The sequence below is a fragment of the Neofelis nebulosa genome, chromosome 3, assembly GCF_028018385.1.
Source record: "Neofelis nebulosa isolate mNeoNeb1 chromosome 3, mNeoNeb1.pri, whole genome shotgun sequence".
NCBI classification, from domain to species: domain Eukaryota; kingdom Metazoa; phylum Chordata; class Mammalia; order Carnivora; family Felidae; genus Neofelis; species Neofelis nebulosa.
The window spans coordinates 44,076,779-44,096,352 of NC_080784.1; the positions used below are offsets into that span (position 1 = coordinate 44,076,779).

The 19,574-nt window shown below is 32.9% G+C and overlaps 1 protein-coding gene across 5 annotated transcripts in view; it reads left to right on the plus strand.

The window, feature by feature from the left end:
- LOC131506708 (disintegrin and metalloproteinase domain-containing protein 18-like) overlaps nt 1–19,574 on the plus strand; it is a 136,721-nt gene that overhangs the window by 12,686 nt on the left and 104,461 nt on the right. For 3 of the 5 annotated variants that reach the window (XR_009259102.1, XM_058720596.1, XM_058720594.1), the window contains exons 5-9: nt 4,480–4,556; nt 5,674–5,851; nt 11,945–12,010; nt 18,417–18,488; nt 18,682–18,848. Coding sequence is in view for 4 of the 5 variants with exons in the window: in XM_058720596.1 (XP_058576579.1) it covers nt 4,480–4,556; nt 5,674–5,851; nt 11,945–12,010; nt 18,417–18,488; nt 18,682–18,848 (560 nt within the window). In the remaining variant the exon portion in view is untranslated. The remainder of the gene's footprint in view (nt 1–4,479; nt 4,557–5,673; nt 5,852–11,944; nt 12,011–18,416; nt 18,489–18,681; nt 18,849–19,574) is intronic. The other 2 variants (XM_058720597.1, XM_058720595.1) reach the window with 2 other exon arrangements.

Sequence of the window (19,574 nt, forward strand, 5' to 3'; positions counted from 1 at the left end):
CCAATGGGCTAAACGCTCCAATAAAAAAACATAGGGTATCAGAATGGATAAGAAACAAGACCCATCTCTATATGCTGTTTATAAGAGACTCATTTTAGACCTAAAGACACCTCCAGATTGAAAGTAAGTGGATAGAGAACCATCTATCATGTTAATGGTCATCAAAAAAGGAGCTGGAGTAGCCATACTTATATCAGACAAAATAGACTTTAAAACAAACACTGTAAGAAGAGATGAAGCAGGACATTATATCATAATTAAGGGATCTGTCCATCAAGAAGATCTAACAATTATAAATATTTATGCCCCCACCTTGAGAGATCCCAAATATAGAAATCAATTATAACAAACATAAAGAAACTCTTTCATAATAATAAAATAATAGTAGGGGGCTTTGACAACCACTCACAGTAATGGGCAGATAATCTAAGCGTATCAACAAGGAAACATTGGATTTGGAAAACACACAGCACCAGATAGACTTAACAGAAATATTGAGAACATTTCATCCTAGACAGCAGAATACACATTCATTTCAAGTGCACACGGAACATTCTCCAGAATAGACCACATACTGGGTCACAAATCAGCTGTCAATAAGTACAAAATGATCAAGATAATACCATGAATATTTTTAGAACAAAACACTATAAAACTTGAAGTCAACCAGAAGAAAAAATTTGGAAAGCCCTCATATACACAGAAGTCAAAGAATATCCTATTAAAGAGTGAATGGGTTAACTAGAAGATTAAAGAGGAAATTAAAAAATACACGGAAGTCATGAAAATGAAAACACAGCAGTCCAAAACCTTTGGGGTAAGCAAAGCAGTCATGAGAAGAAAGTATATTGCAATTCAGACCTGTCTCAAGAAGCAAGAAAGGTCCCAAATACACAACCTAATCTTATACCTGAAGGGGCTAGAAAAGGAACAGCAAATAAAGCCTAAAGCCAGCAGCAGAAGGGAAATAATAAAGCAGAAATAAATGGTATAGAAACAAATGAACAAAATACCCAGGGAACAATAAAACTAGGAGCTGTTTTTTTTTTAAAGAATAAACAAGATTGATAACCCCCGGCCAGCCTTATCAAAAATAAAAAAGAAGGACCCAAATAGATAAAATTATGAATTAAAGAGGATGATTACAAGCAACACCACAGAAATACAATTATAAGAGAATACTGTGAAAAATTATATGCCAACAAACTGGGAAATCTGGAAGAAATGGACAAATTCCTAGAAACTCACAAAATACCAGCACTGAAACAGGAAGAAATAGAAAATTTGAACAGACACATAACCTGCAAAGAAACTGAATCAGTTATCAAAAATCTCACAACAAACAAGAGTCCTGGATCAGACAGCTTCCTAGGAGAATATGAACAGACATTTAAAGGAGAGTTAATACCTATTCTTCTGAAGCAGTTCCAAAATAAATAGAAATGGAAGGAAAACTTCCAAACTTATTCTACGAGGTCAGCATTACCTTGATTCCAAAATCAGACAATGACCCCACTAAAAAGGAGAATTATAAGCCAATATCCCTGGTGAACCTGGATGAAAAACTTTTCAACAAGATACTAGCAGATCAAATCTAACAGTACTTCAAAAGAATTATTCACCATGATCACGTAGGGCTTATTCCTAGGCTGCAGAGGTGGTACAGGTTTGCAAATCAATCAATGGGATACATCACGTTAATAAAAGAAAGGATAAGAACGATATGATCCTCTCAATAGATGCAGAAAAAGCATTTGACAAAATACAGCATCCATTGTAGATAAAACTCCTCAACAACGGAGGTATGGGTGGAACACTCCTCAACATCATAAAGGCCATGTACAAAAGACCCACAGCTAATATCACCTTGAATGAGGAAAAACAGGGATCTTTTCTTCTACAGTCAGGATCAAGACAGGGATGTCCAGTCTCACCACTGTTATTTAAGATACTACTGGAATTCTTTGCCTCAGCACTCAGACAACAAAAATAAATAAAAGTCATCCAAATTGGCAAGGAAGAAGTCAAACTTTTACTAATTGTAGATGACATCATACTCTATGTAGAAAACCTGAAAGATTTCAAAAAAATTGTTAGAACTAATACATTAATTCACCACAGTCACAGGATATATTATCAACCTGCAGTAATGTGTTGCATTTTCATACACCAATAATGAAGCAGCAGAAATAGAAATCAAAGAATTGATCCCATATACAATTGCACAAAAAATAATAATATATCTCGGAATAAACCAAAGAGGTAAAAAGTCCTGCACTCTGAAAACTATACAACAATTATGAAAGGTATTGGGCGTATTGAAGAGGACAAACAAAAAATGGAAAAGTATTCCATGCTCATAGATTGGAAGAACAAACATTGTTAAAATGCCTATACTACCCAAATCAATCTACACATAATGTAATCCCTATCAAAATACCATCTGCATTCTTTGCAGAGCTAAAACCAACAATCCTAAAATTTGTATGGAAACAGAAAAGGCCCCAATCATCCAAAGCAATTCTGAAAAACAAACTGGAGGCATCACAATTCTGGCATCAAGCTATATTACAAAGCTATATTCATCCAGACAGTATGGTGCTGCCACAAAAAAACAGACATGTAGATCAATGGAACAGAATTAAAAACTCAGAAATGGACCCACAACTATATGGTCAACTCATCTTTGACAAAGCAGGAGAGAATATCCAATGGAAAAAAAGCAGTCTCTTCAACAAATGCTGTTGGGAAAACTGGATGGCAACATGCAAAAGAAAGAAACTGGACCACTTTTTTACACCATACAAAAAATAAATTCAAAATGGATGAAAGACCTAAATGTGAGACAGGAAACCATCAAAATCCTAGAAGATAATACCACCGCAGCAACCTCTTTGACCTTGGCTATAGCAACTTCTACCTAGTCACATCACCAAAGGCAAGGGAAACAAAAGCAAATATCAACTATTGTGACTTCATCAAGATAAAAAACTTCTCCACAGCAAAGGAAAAAATAAAAAAAAACTAAAAGGCAGCCTACAGAATGGAGAAAGATATTCAAAATATTCAAAATATTAAAAAATGACATATCTGATAAAGGCTTACTATCCAAAATCTATAAAGAACTTATCAAACTCAATACCCAAAATCAAACAACCCAGTAAAGAAATGGGCAGAAGACAGGAATAGACACTTTTCCAAAGAAGACATCCAGATGGCTAACAGATACATGAAAAGATGTTCAACATCACTCATCATCAGGGAAATACAAAGCAAAACCACAATGAGATGCCACCTCACACCTGTCAGAATGGCTAAAAAACCCCAGATGTTGACAAGGTTGTGGAGAAAGGGAAACCCTCTTGCACTGCTTGTGGAAATGAAAACTGGTGTAGCCACTCTGTAGAACAGTACAGTGGTTCCTCAAAAAACTAAAAGTAGAACTACTCAATGATTTAGCAATTGCACTATCAGGTGTTTACCCAAAGGATATAAAAATGCAGATTCGAAGGGGTACATGCATCCCAATGGCTATAGCAACATTATGAACAATAGCCAAGCTATGGAAAGAGCCCAAATGTCCATCAATTGATTAATGGATAAAAAAAGATGGTCTCTCTATATAATGGAGTACTACTCAACCATCAAAAAGAATGAAATCTTGTCATTTGCAACAAGTGGATGGAGCTAGAATGTATTATGCTGAGCAAAATACATCAATCAGAGAAGCACAAATACCATATGATTTTATTCATATGTGGAATTTAAGAAGCAAAACAGATGAGCTCATAGGAAGGAGAGGGAAGAGAAGAGAGAGAAATAAATAGTAGACTATTAACAATAGAGAACAAACTGAGGGTTGATGGAGAGAGGTGGGTGGGAGATGGGCTAGATGGATGAGTATTAAAAAGAGCACTTGTGAACACTGGGTATTCATGTATGTAAGTGATAAATCACTGGATTCTAATCCAATGTTGCACTGTATATTAACTAACTAAAATTTAAATTAAAAAAAAAAAAAGGCATGTGATGGGGCGCCTGGGTGGCTCAGTCAGTTAAGCTTCTGACTTCAGCTCAGGGCATGATCTCACAGTTCATGAATTTGAGCCCGGCGTCTGGCTCTGTGCTGATATCTCAGAGCCTGGAGCCTTCTTCGAATTCTGTGTCTCCCTTTTCTCTGTGTCCCTCCCTGGCTCATACTCTGTCTCTCTCTCTCAAAAATAAATAAACATTAGAAAAAAATTTTAAATGGTATGTGAGAGAGAGAAACTCAGGCTGAGAGTACTCATTGGCACATTGATGGTACAGAATAAACAGGACTTTCAGAAACCTTTTTTCCTTGAAACTCTGCATTAATAAATCTATCTATATATAAATCTTATTTTAATTATTTTGACATTTTTAATCTTCTGTAATGTGTGCAAATACATTTTTAATCATAAATAATTTATTTGTCTACCCTTCTATGTTGTTTTTCAGATACATTGCCATTACCAAGGATATATTGCAAATTTTCCAAATTCACTTGCAACACTCAGCATCTGTTCTGGACTCAGGTATAGCATCTTTGACATGGAAAACTAGTGGCTAGCAGACATAAATCTGGGAAGGTAAAGAGGATCCACATTCTGAAAGTTTCCTTTATGATGGCCTCACTTTTTAATATTAATATTAGTAGTTGGACTTTATTTAGTGCCTGTTCAGATGAAATCACACCAGGGAATTCTGACTGCAGGTATTATTTTAAGACACTGTGCAGAAGGGGATAGTTTCCGTAAAAGAAACTTTAGAAATAAATAATATTGTTGCAATGTTAATTGTCTCAAATAGTTATAGGAAATGATATTAACTTGTCATTTAAATAGCTGCATATTGTATTTTTTCAGTTTAGGTGTACTCAGTATCAGGCATAAAACAATTAATTAAGAAGGTACCTCAGAGGTAAAAGGCAGGAATAAGTGATTTTCATCAGTGTTAGTGGCAGGAGAAAGGTATTATCAGAGGAAGACTGGTCCAGAGCAAAGAAAAAAAGACTCTCCCTAACTTCCTTTTGTTTTTGTTTGCCTGATGTCTAGAATTTACTCATGTCATCTCAGAAAAATTGGCATCCATTTAATGTGGCTTTTCATAGATACCCCCTCTTTAGAGGTACACTCTGTATACCTGCTTTCCCTTATTTTAATCTCTGGAAGAAAATGACCTTTATTCCTGTGGAATTCTCAACAAGTGTCTTGATTTTCAACAAATACTTGGCCTTATTTAATAAATCTTGAATGAATATGACTACTATACAGGTAATACAAAATACTTTTAAATATATGTTGTTATTTAATATATGAGCAAAACTAAGGTAGATGTGGTATCTCAGTTACCAATAGTAGACTGAAAAAATAGGAAAATAAAGTGTGTTTATAATGTGCTCCTTAGTATATTTCAAGCTGGAATTTCTATTGATTTCTTTTCTATATTTTCCATGCCTTTGCTGACATGGTCTATTTAGCGAGACATCCTAATACTTTCCTTTAGTTGTTTAGGCATGTTTTCTTTTAGCGCTTTGAAATTATATAAATACCTAATTTAAAGTATTGAAATTTAACTTAGATTTAAAGTACTTTTCACATTTTAGATTATAGCTTTGTAGGGTTTTTATGTCATTGATTTCTAAATATTCAGGGGATTCCTTCAGTTTGAAAACATCAGCTATGGAATTGAGCCATTGGAATCTTCAGCAAGATTTGAGCACATAATTTATCAACTGAAAAATGATAATCAAGATATACCATGGCTAGCAGAAAATTACAGCAATATTTGGCAGAAAGACCAATCCTATAAAGATAATTTAAGCTCGCAGGTAATGTGCTAATTCAGATGTTAGGACATACTATGAAACTACTTGTGTAGAATTTTGTTCATTGTGAAAAGGAGCTACTTTTCTGTGGAGTAGAAATATCAAATTTGATATCTTCTTTCTACATCTTATAATAAGACATCCTTATTCTATCTAAAATATATGACAATTACACAACAATGTATTTCAAGCTTATACTGTATTATGTAACATTTCTTATTTTCTATTTTTATTCAAGCAAAAATACATATTACTGAGTAAAATTTAGAAATAAAGGAAGAATGAAGTCACTATATAAATAAAGTCAATAAAATAAAGTCAAGTTACCACTACCTTGGTAAAATTACTCTTTTATTTTTATATATAGTTTTACATACTACTTGAACATATCTTTCTAAAATAGATCATCATTTGTATATTATTAAGCTCTTAATTTACCTATAGGCTGCATGTAGTGTTGTTTGACAGGTGTTTTTCTTTCATCATTTTGAATGTTTTTTATTTCATTGTCTTATGGACTCCATGATTGCTGATGAAAAATTAAGTGTTATTAATCTTATTGAGGATTCCTTGTACACGATGGGCCCCTTCTCTGTTGTTTCTTTCAAGTTTCTCTCTTTATCTTTTGTTTATTGCACTTTTCTTATGATGAGTAGTTCTTTTTGAATTTATCTGAGTAGTTGTTTTTGAGTTTATCTAAATTGGAGTTCACTAAGCTTCTTTTTTGTGTAAACTAATGTTTTTCCCCTAATTTGGGAAATTTGGGGCCATTAGTTCTTGGGATATTCTTTTGCACTTTTATCTACCTCCTCACCTTCTGATACTCCCATTATGTATATGTTGGTCTGCTTGACAGTACCTCATAGGTCTATTAGATTTTGTTTATTGTGGCCCATTCATGTTTCTTTCTCTTCCTCAGATTGTATAATCTCAATAGATCTGTCTTCAAGTTCCCCAATTCTTTCCTCTCTGCTCATATCTGATGTGAAGCCTCTCTAATGGATATTTTATTTCAATTATTGTATTTTTCAATACCAGATTTTCTATTTGTTTTTTAAAATAACTTTATGCCTTTATTGACATTCCATATTTAGTCAGACATTATTAAAGTATTCTCCTTCAGTATTTATACATAACTTAATACCTAAAGTGTTTCTCTAGTAAGTCCAACATCTAATATTCCTCAAAGACAGTTTTTATTGTTGACCTTTTGACTGTATATGGGTCATACTCTAGGTCTTTTTCACGTCTCAATTTTTTGAAAACTGAAACTAGTCATTCCAAGTAATATAATGTGATAACTCTGGAAATCACATCCCCCTCCATCAAATATTGTTGCTGATATTCATTGTAGTTGTTTGCTTTGTGAATTTTTTAACTGGTTTTCTAAAGTCTGTATTATGTGTTATGAGTAGCCACTGAAGTTTCTATTCTGTTATCTTATTGGTGGGTTAATGATCACACAGAGTTCTTTAAATGCTTGAAAACAATAAGTCTCCCAGTTTTTGCTGAGAGTCTCTCTGTGCATGTTGGAACATGCCTTTGTCACTTGGCCAGGCAGTTACAACTGTGCCTTTCATTTCACTTTATCCTTGTACAGAGTCTCAAGATCTCTCAGAAGTGAGAGTTTAGGGTCTTTTCAGGTCTTTCCTAAGTATGTATACAGCCTTGGGCATGTATACACATGTGTGTAGTCTGCTAAATTCCCAGAAATTTGTCATAGCTTTTCAAAGCTGCATGTGGGTATCTTATTCTCCAGCTTTTCCTTTATTGGTCTACTGTTTGTCCCATGGTCATTCACTGTCCCAGACAACTATAAAGTTAAAAAAAATGCTTGTAATTGTTTAAAACAAACCCCTTTGAAAAAAGAGCTTTTCAGACTGTGTAAAATGTAATTTAGTTCAATACGGACAAACTTGAAATAGGTCTTCTAGGAACAAAATAGGTCAGGTGGTGACATTTCTTTGGAAATGAGATTTTGAAGATGTTCCAGCCATATTCTGCATTTTCTGGAGGTTGCCACTCTGCTGGTATTTACTGCAAATGTTGCTATTAGATTTCAATTAATGGGAGAAAAGACTAGGGCAAATTCAAATCCTCCATATATCACTGTTTTTACCCAGATAAGTTATTTTTATTGAACAAACACCTCCAGAAGGCTGCAGGCTATTTGTTAATTTCTAGAGATCTGAAAAAGTTGACTCTAACAATTTTAGCCAGTTCTCTTATTGGTTTTATGTAGGGGATAATTTCTGGAGTATCTCACCCTGATTTTAATTGATGTCTTTTCATTTCTTGAATTTTATATACCATGTGTTTATTATCTTTTAATGTAACATATTTTTAAATTTCCCTTGTTACTCCTCCAGTGAACCATGGGAAATTTAGAAGTGTGCATAATTGGACATTTCTAGATATCTTTCTTGGTACTTATTTCTAATTGACTTTCATCATGTTCAGATAGTGCATTTGACTTTAGTATATATGTTTCTGTATATATTCTGCAGTTATTTTCTGTAGTGTTTTACAGATGTTAATTATGTCAAATTGTTTGTATTCTTCAAAACTTCTGTTTTCCACATTTTTTTTCCTGTAGGGGTTTTGTACTTCATGTCTGCTGTCCCAGCATCCTTCTTTGGGGCATTTTTGAGCTTTGTTCTGCATTTTTCATTTATAAGTGACTTGTCATTTTTTTTTTTTAGAAAGAAAGAGAGCATGTGTTCATGTGCACAAGTGGGGGAGGGACATAGGGTGAGGGAGAGAATCTTAAGCAGACTTTATGTCCAGCATGGAGCCCTACGTGGAGCTTGATCTCATGATCATGAGATCATGACCTGAGCTGAAATCAAGAGTTGGATGCTTAACTGATTGACCCACCCAGGCACCACTGATATGTCATTAATTAGACTAAATATTCTTTAAAGTAATAGAAGATATGTCTGCCAAACTTTCACTAGACAATCATTGATTTTATCTAGAAGTTAGTGAGAAAATTATAAAAATGTTTTTCCCCCCTCTGAGAAGCAAACAGGCAACCTCTTTCTCTTTTTTAGATCATTTCTATTTGCAAAGTGGCAAATACTGACTTATCAAGATACAACTCAAAGGAACTCAATGATAAAATAAAATGTGCATAAACACATGTAGATAGGGACAACCAACTACTTTCCATATTAGGTGGCTGTTGTAGAAATATTTGGTGCTGAAATTACATATCTCACATTGCATTATTTAAGATTTTCCATCAGTGCCTTTAACATATTAGCTAGAGTTACTTTAAATATTCCTTCTGATAGTTCCAACATCTGTGTCTGTGTCTGTGTAAGTCTCATGGTAGCTATAGTTTCTATATTGCATTTTCTTCTTGCCTGTCTGTATCCCTTCTCTATCTTTTGTGAAATGTAAACATGTTACATAAGTCAGTAGGCAGTAGATATTGAATTAAATATTAATTTTAGCCTTGGAAATGAGCATATCTTTCTGCTAGGTCTTTAGCTCAAAAGTTTGTGTTAATATAGTCAGAATATACATCTGTTAGTGTGTGTTTTTGCTATTGCTACCTTTAGTATACCTACCAGAGGTTTCGTATTTCTTTTAGTGATATATTTTGTTTAAGGTGAATGGTAATTTGTTAGAGTAATGCTTGTTCTGTTTAGCTTTACATTTCTACACTGGACTTTGTTTTGCGTCTTTAGATAAAATGTCTCTTCCTGATCTTCTTGCTCTTTCTCCTGTACTTTTTTGACACATTTTAGCACAGGTCATGGATTTGGCATGGAGCAGAGAACAGGGGAATTCTCTGATGTTTGGATTAAGGCTAAATATAAGGGAGGCACTATGAACCTGGATTTTGGGGAAAGATCAGTGATTATCACAGGTTAGGAATAAATGGGAAGTTGGAAGTGGGTGTAACTTTAAAGAGATATGAAAGGAAGATTTTTGCAATAATGGAATGTATCCGTGTCTTGATTGCAATGGTGTTTACATAAATGCACACATTACAGAATAACATAGAAATATACACATATACATCGTACAGAGTCAGCTTCCTGGCTTTGATAATGTACTACAGCTTTTTGTAAGATATAACCATTGGAGTAACTGGATTAATGGTACATGAGATTCTTGATCTGCTTTGCAATAAGTAGTTTTTAAAAAAAATTAATAAAATTAAATAATCTCTTAGTGAGTTAATGAGTTTTGAAGCTCATTTTATTGAAGGTGACTTATCTGACATTACAGTGAATATTATTTAATTTCATTTATAAATTTAAATATTAAAGAGTGAGAAGAAGAATGCAAATTTGAAAGGGAAAAATGTCAGGGTAACAGCAGTGTCATAATTTTGGCTCAGGTCACGATCTCATGGTTCATGAGTTCAAACGCCACATTGGGCTCCATGGTAACAGCATGGAGCCTGTTTGGGATTCCCTCTTTGGTCCTCTCTTGCACACACATACACACACACACACACACACATATACCTCTCTCTCTCTCTCTCTCTCTCTCTCAAAATAAATAAACTTAAAAAAATTATGGTATTTAGTAAAAAGTCAGTTGAAGGTGTTATCAATTTCAAGTGTATAAACCATAAAATGTAACCTTGAACAAAATCATAAGCAATGTAATGAAAATATTAAGAATATACTGAAAAAATTTTCTAAAAATATCAGACACATTATAGGGAGATATGGCTAAGAAATTAAAGTCCATGAGTATTTTTTAAGAAAAATTATTTATGCTATTTTTAATCAAAGAAAACCTAGAAATGTTTTGGCTTCATGTAGTCAGATGTATATAAGAAGAAATCTAGTTTTAGAAATAACTTTTGAGTAGAAATATTTTAGGTCTACCAAAGTGATGAAATAGAACTAAAAATCAATTTCAGTAATTATATAATTTAGTTTTAGTGAACTCTTATCCCACTCCATATTATTCCAGTTAGAACAATAAATTATATGATCACCATTGTTATAAGACTAGTTAGTGCTGAAAATTTGCAGAGAAATTATAAAAGAGGGTTAGGAGGCCAAACTCATGTATTTCAGCATTATATGAGAGAAAATAAGAAATAAGAGCACTTTCATTTCTACAAAATTGCATATATGCATGTAATCAGACAGACAGATAGGTAATGACAAAAATAGGTAATATGATACAGGCATACTTTACTTCCCTATGGGAATTTAAACAAACTAATTTAAATCTAGGCTCTACCCATTAAGTCCAGTTAGTTTGCTCATTTATTCATTTAACCTATGCTATTTTATGACAGACCCAATTGTTGTACCTTGTTACTCTTGTATTTAGTGATCAAGTAAATACTCTTGTATTTGGTGATCAAGTAAATACTCTTGTATTTAGTGCATTTAATTGGATCAAGGAAGAAATTTTGTGAGTTTTTTCTTTAAATTTCTATAGGTAAAATGGAATTTCAATGTGTTAGAAATACAGCTTGTATAAAAATTAGATTTAAAGTGCTAAGTGATGATATAATAAATTGATGAGTTTTAGCTGACTGACCTGGCACAATCAAGAATTATTACATCATACCAAATGGGGCATACAGCTTATGCTCTGAGACTGCAGAATTACTTCTGATATTGCGCACTTTGTTCTTTCCTGTGTACACATATAGTTAATAGTACAAGGAATACTATTTACCCAAATTTATGTGTTGTCAATGAATTCTCAAATATTCCCTATACTGAATGAATGAAAGATTTCTAGTGCACCACAGTTGGTGCTGCCATAGTCTTTAGAAGGACAATTCGTGAAAAATTTTCAAGTGTGAACTGGTAATGTAGATTTGTCACGAGATGAAGACAACAGAATATATATCTTTATATTCACTTTCTTTCTCATTCAGTATTAATAGAGATAACTTAAACTCTTACATTACTCCAGCAAGCTCACTGGAACTCTCTTAAACCTAGAATACATTTTCAAATGAAATTTTCTGATTTGTAATTAATTTTTATATTTAAGTCCTCATGAAGGTTTTATATGTTGTTATTTTTCCTTATTTACATGTCAGCATTTTCACTTTAACAAATTCAGTACATGTTAACATTCGATAAATCCTTTTTTCTTCAGAAAACAGCTCTTCCAAAATTATTACCCCAATACCTAGAAATTCACATTATAGTGGAAAAAGATTTGGTAAGTGAAACTTTTCCCTCCCCCCACCTCATTCCCTTTTTCTCTCTTTTTCTCTTTCTTTCTTTGAACTTAATGAAAATATTTTATCTTAATTTTGAAGACATATGTAATTTTTAAATTATTGAAAAGTAAAGATATTTTATTTTAGTTGTTACTCAGTTATGATGAAAAATCCAAACTAGCCTAGAGTGCCCTCCAGTATCTACCCTTTCCCTATCCTAAGTTTAGCCCAGTCTCTCCTTGACCTCACTTTCTAACAGCCTTGGTTTTTCCTTACCTGCTCTAACATCTCTCGTTACATTTTTTGAGCATATCAAATATTTAACATCTTACCAATTCACTTATTTTTTCTAACTTTATTGAGGAATAATTAATAGAATTGTATATATTTAAAGTGCAAAATGTATAATTTGATATACATTGTGGATTCATTACCAAGATTAAGATAATCAACACATCCATTACTTCACATAGTTAACTCGTTTTTCTTCTCTTTGCGTGTGTGTGTGTGTGTGTGTGCCCAAGTGTGTGTGGTAATAACACTTACTCTCAGCAACTTTCAAGTATACAATACCATATTATGAACTCTAGTCACCATGCCTGTGCATTAGATCTTCAGAATTTATCCTTTTTTATGACTGAAAGTGTGTTACTCTTTGACCTATATCTCTCCATTTTCTCCTTCCACCAGCCACAGCAACCACCATTCTATTTTCTTTTCTTTTTTTAATTTTTTTATTTTTACATATAATTGATACAATACAGTTTTTGTCTTTTGCTGGCTTATTTCATTTAGTGTAATGCACTCCATGTTCATCAAGTTGTTGCAAATAGGATATTTCCTTCATTTTTTATGACTAATATTCCATTGCATGTGTGTATATACATATACATATACATATACATATACATATACACATACACATACACATACATATACATATACATATACATGCCACACTTTTTTATTCATTAATCTGTTGATGGGCACTTAGGTAGCTTCCATATCTAGTCTGTTATGAATAGTGCTACATTAAACATGGGAGTACAGATATCTCTTCGATCTTGTTTCTTTAGTATATTTACCCTGAAATGGAATTGCTAGATATGTGGTAGTTTTATTTTTAACTGTTGAAGGAACCATCATACTGTTTTCCATAATGGCTGTACCAATTTGCATTCTCACCAACAGTGTATAAGGGTTTACTTTTCTTCACATCTTTTCCAACATTTGAAATCTCTTGTCTTTTAGATAATAGACATTCTAACAAGTGTATGGTGATATCTCACTGAGGTTTTGATTTGCATTTATTTGTCTGATGATCAGTGATGTTGATCACCTTTTCATGCACCTGTTGATCATGTGTATGTCTTCTTTAGAAAAATATCCATTTGGTAGACAAAATTTCTTTTGAATACCTACCTAAGAGTGAAATTTTTCTGTTGTAGCATTAGTATATGTTACCTTTAAGAGATGTTGATTGAATATAGCAATTTGTTTTCCCGTCAACAAAGTATGAAAGATCCAAGGTACCCCCCCCAAATAAAGGTTCAAGGGTTCCACAAACAATTGGTATTGATAGTCTTTAAATTTTAGCCATTCTGGTGTATGTAAAATGAGATCATATTGTGGTTTTTATTAGCATTTACCTGATGACTAATGAGTTTGAATACATTTGATATTGTTGTAGACTATTTGGATATTCTCTCTTTTTAAAATTTTTTAATGTTTATTTATTTTTGAGAGAGAGAGAGAAAGAGGGACAGAGCAAGAGTGGGAGAGAAGCAGAGAGAGAGGGAAACACAGTCTGAAGCAGGTTCCTGGTTCTGAGCTGTCATCACGGAGCCCAATGCAGGGCTCAAACTCGTGAACAGTGAGATCATGACCTGAGCCCAAGTCGGACGCTCAACTGACTGAGCCACCCAGGTGCCCCTGGATATTCTCTTTAAGAGAAAATATACAAGTGTTTCCCATTTTAATATTTTTATTAATGCTTTGTGGAGTTTTATATATTTTGAATGTGAATCTTTTGTCAGATGGCTATATTGGGGATATCTTCTCCCAATTTGAGGCTTGTTTTTTCTCTCCCTTAGTGGTGTCTTTTGATGGACATATTTTTTAATGATAAAGCATTTAAGTCCAATATATGATTTTTATCATTATTTTATTTTTTCCATTTAAGAAATATTTTCTTACTCCGAGGACACAAATATTTTTACTTTTGTTTTGGAATTTATTTTTCTTTATCTTTTCACATAGAGTTTTATGCTTTCCTCTAATTGATAAAAATGTGTGGTGTGAGGTAAGAGTTAAGGTTTATTTTTTTCATATCCATCAGACAGACATAACCAGCAACGAAATTGAATCAGTGATCAAAAATCTCCTAACATATAAAAATCCAGAGCCAAATGGTTTCCCAGGGGCATTCTACCAAACATTTAAAGAAGAGTTAATATCTATTCTTCTTAAACTGTTTTAAAAAAGTAGAAATGGGAGGAAAACTTCCAAATTCATCCTATGAGGCCAGCATTACCTTGATCCCAAAACCAACAAAGACTATACTAAAAAGAAGAATTATACAGCAATATCCCTAATGAACATGGTGAAAAAATTCTCAACATACTAGAAAATGGAAACCAACATTACATTAAAAGAATCATTAACTACAGTCAAGTGGGATTTATTTCTGGGGTGCAAGGGTGGTTCAGTATTAAATCAATCAACATGATGTACCACATTAATAAAAGAAAGGGTAAGAACCGTATGATTTTGTCAATAGATGAAAAAAAGTCATTTGACAAGGTATGGCATTCATTCTTGACAAAAACCCTCAACAAAGTAATGATAGATGGAACATACCTCAATATTAGAAAGACCATATACAAAACACCCACAGCTAGTATAATCCTCAATGTGGAAAAGCTGAAACCCTTTCCCTTAGGAAAAAGTCAAGGATGTCCACTCTCATTACTATGTTAAATAGTAATGAATATCTTAGCTTCAGAAATCAGAAAACAGAAAGAAATAAAAAGCATACAAATCAGCAAGGAAGAAGTCAAACTTTCACTATTTTCAGATGATGTGACACTCTATGTAGAAAACCCACAAGACTCCACCAAAAAATTGCTAGAACTGATACACTATTTCAGTAAAGTCACAGGATACAAAATCAATGTACAGAAATCTGTTGCATCCACACCAATAATGAAGCAGCAGAAAGAGAAATCAAGGAATTGATCCCATTTACAACTGCACCAAAAGCAGTAAAATACCTAGGAATAAATCTAACCAAAGATGTAAATGATTTGTACTCTGAAAACTATCGGACACTTATGACAAAAATGGGAAGAGGACACAACGAAATGGAAAAAAATTCCATGCTCATGGATTGGAAGAACAAATATTGTTAAAATGTTTATACTACTTAAAGCAATCTGCACATTTAATGCAATCCCTATCAAAATACCACAAGTGTTTTTCACAGAGCTAGAACAAATAATCCTAAAATTTGTATGGAACCACAAAAGACCATGAAGAGCCAAAGCAATCTTGAAAAAGAAAAAGCAAAGCTGGAGGCATCATAATTCTGGACTTTGAGCTATATTACAAAACTGTAGTGATGCAGACAATATGGTACTGGCACAAAAACAGGCAGTTAGGTCAATGGAATGTAATTAATAGAAGACCCAGAAATGGATCTATAACTATATGGTCAACTTACACTTGAAAAAGCAGGAAAGACTATCCAGTGGACAAAAGAGTCTCTTCAACAAATGGTGTTGGAAAAACTGGACAGCAACATGCAAAAGAATGAAACGGGACTGCTTTCTTACACCATACACAGAAATAAATTCAAAATGGATGACAAACCTAAATGTGAGACAGGAAACTATCAAAATCTTAGAGGAGCATACAGAGACCTACCCCTTTGACATTGGCCATAGCAACTTCTTACTAGATATGTCTCTAGAGGCAAGAGAAACAAAGAACATGAACTACTGGGACTTCAGCAAGATAAAAAGCTTCTGCACAGTGGAAGAAACAATCAACAAAAGTCAATCTATGGGATTGGAGAAGATACTTGCAAATAACATATCTGATAAAGGGTTAGTATCCAAAATATATAAATAACTTATCAAACTGAACACCCCAAAGTCAAATAATCCAGTGAAGAAATGAGCAGAAGACATGAATAGAAACTTTTCCAAAGAAGACGTCCAGATGGCTAACAGACACATGAAAAGATGCTCAATATCACTCATCATCAGGGAAATACAAAGCAAAACCACAATGAGATACCACCTCATGGAACAGCTAAATATATTCCGTGATTACTTATGTTTATTCCCTAACACCATTTTCTTATCTTCTGTCTGTTATTTCCTCCCTTTCAGTTTCTTTGGTTTGGATAAGATAATTGATTTTATGCATTTTTTATTTTCTAATGTATTTATGCTTAACAGTTTATCTCTTAAGAGATAAAGAGTTACTTTATCTCTTAAGAGATACTGTCAAAGAGTTACTATTTAATACAAGGGTTTATGTTTGTTACTAGCAACACAAATTTTGATAAGTCTGACTTCTTTGAACATTTCAGTTTTTCTAAATTATGTCTAAGTCATTTGTGTGTGTGTGTGTGTGTGTGTGTGTGTGTGTGAGTGTGACCCCTGGGAATTTAAATTGTATTGGTTCAATTCAAAATATTTGGGGATTTTCAAGTTATATTTTAGTTGCTCATATCAGTTTTATTCCATAGTGGTAAAAAAGCATGATCTGAATGATGTGAAACCTTGGAAATGTGTTGTGACTTCTTTTATGGCCCAGTATATGGTCAGTTTTGTAAATGGTCCACATGCATTTAAAAAAAATTTATTATATTCTACCTTTTTTTTTTTTTTTAACTTTTATTTATTATTGAGAGACAGAGAGAGTCAGAGCATGAGCATGGGAGGGGCAGAGAGAGAGGGAGACACAGAATCTGAAGCAGGCTCCAGGCTCTGAGCTGTCAGCACAGAGCCCGACGCGGGGCTCTAACCCACAAACTGTGAGGTCATGACCTGAGCTGACTGAGAGATCATGACCTGAGCTGAAGTCAGACGCTTAACCGACTGAGCCACCCAGGCGCCCCTATTCTGCCCTTTTTGAATGGCGTTATGTCTGTATATTAATGAGCAACTGTATTGCTCAGACTTTCTAAGTTTACTAAGTTTTTGCCCTCTTTTCCTATCAGTTACTGAGAGAGTTGGGTTAATATCTTGAACTATTATTGCGGGTTTTTAAAATTCTTGTTTTAATTGTGTCCATTTTGTTTTCCATATTTTGATGATGTGTATTATTTCCTACTAATTAAGCATTGATATGCCTTCCTTATATATTGAGAATTTTTACCTTGTGAAATAAACCTTTGGGGCTAGCTCTGTCTTCCAAAGTGTCATGACATTTAGTATATGAAATTATACCTCTACTCTGATGATCTTGAGCATTCTCATATTGTCATAAATAAGGATTTTTTTATTTGTGTGTTGTATAGGAATACATTTCATATGTATAATACTTCTCTAATGCTGTGTTTTTTCTATTATAAGGAAATTTTTTTTTTACCAGAATATGTTTAACTTCTAATTCATGAAATGGAAATATATAATTAATTTTACATTATTTCTATATTAATGCTTATAACAAGCACATCCATTTCAATAACTACCAAAATTTTGAGTAAACAAGTTATGCAGAGTTCTAAGATTTGGTAGGAGTCCATTTTTTCAATTTGTACAATTAACAACTTTTGCAGAGGTACTAAGCATTTTCCAAAACATGGCTGCAAAGAACACATTAAGTTCTCAAATAAATACAAGTTTATGTCCTCTCAAGAATTTACCATTTCACAGGACAGTTTGTTTCTTTTCTCCTTTCCTTTACATAATTTCATTGTATTCATTATCAAAGTTTTTGAATCCTTTATTCCACATAATGTTTAATTTTTATAATTGTCATTTTTGTTTTTTTGTTCTATAGATATATTTGAGCCTTTTATTTTGTTTATTGATTTGATATTTTTAACCAACCATGTGATGGGAGATTTTGTGTTTCCCTCTGTGTCTAGCTGAAGAAATCCCATTAAACTAAGGAGGAATCTCTGAAGTTATTTTGGGACCTCTTGATGATTTCAATTGTTTCTGCTTGAGAGTTTCTTTAAAATATTAACAAATGAGAATCTATTTTAAAAGCCTATGATTTTTTATTGTTGCTTCTTTTATGATGTCATCATCATTATAGTAGTATGTGTTATATTGTTTGACAAATCCTATGATTTACCTGCCTGTTATGAGCAAGATATATTCACCATCAAAAGAGAAATTATTATCACTCACATTTTAAAAGAATAATTTAAAAATTGTTTTTCAGTATGATTATATGGGATCAGAAATGATGGCTGTAACACAGAAAATTATCCAGATTACTGGCCTTGTCAACACTGTAAGTTTTAAGTTTTTTACATTTATAGTTTTATGAAAAATCATTGAAACCGGTTTCTATTTTACCATGACAAATCAGTGACTTAAAAATGTTCAATAATCTAAATAATAAACTGAATATATTCCTTATGTTATATCGTTTTGATTTAATAATTAATGTTATTTTAACAAGTATGCCATAAATCTTATTTTAGATGTTTACTCAGTTCAAATTGACTGTAATGCTGTCCTCCTTGGAATTGTGGTCAGATAAAAACAAAATTTCTACCAACGGGGATGCTGATGATTTATTACAAAGATTTTTTGTATGGAAACGGGACTATCTTATCCTACGGCCCCATGACATAGCATTCTTACTTATGTAAGCACAATGTTCTACATTAAAAAAGAGATATGCATAAATAATATAATTAATTTGATAATTAATGCATTTACTGTGTTCTTCAACTTTCTGTAGGCCTCTGAAAATGTTAAACATTTTCATATATAGCTATTGCCATAGATGTTATAGTATAGTTGAAATGATAAAAATAAAAACAACATAAGTAACATATATCACATATATCACAATATATTTTGGAATATAATTTATATAAAAAGTGTTGACTTTCATAACTACAGAATACATTACTTATGTTATGTACATGTTATACTACATACTTTACTACTATATATGTTTACTAAAGAGTACATGTAAACCTTAGCTTATTAATAATGTTAAAATTGTCACTATTCAGTTAATATTATCTATAATATGTTAATACATTTCATGTCTACTGCTTGACTAAAAGGAATTTTTTTGATAATATTTAATTTAAGAAAATGCTTACATTTAGGACAGACAAAACTTCTTATTCCACAGATTAAAAATCCTTTTTGTTTGGGGTGCCTGGGTGGCTCAGTTGGTTAGACCTCTGACTTTGATTTTGACTCAGGCCGTGATCCAGACCCATGTCAGGCTTTGCAATGACAGCATGGGGCTTACTTGGGATTCTCTCTCTCCCCCTTTCTGCTTCTCCTCCATGTGTGCACATGCTCTCTTTCTCTGAAAATAAATAAACTTAAAAAAAATAAAAATATAAAAAAA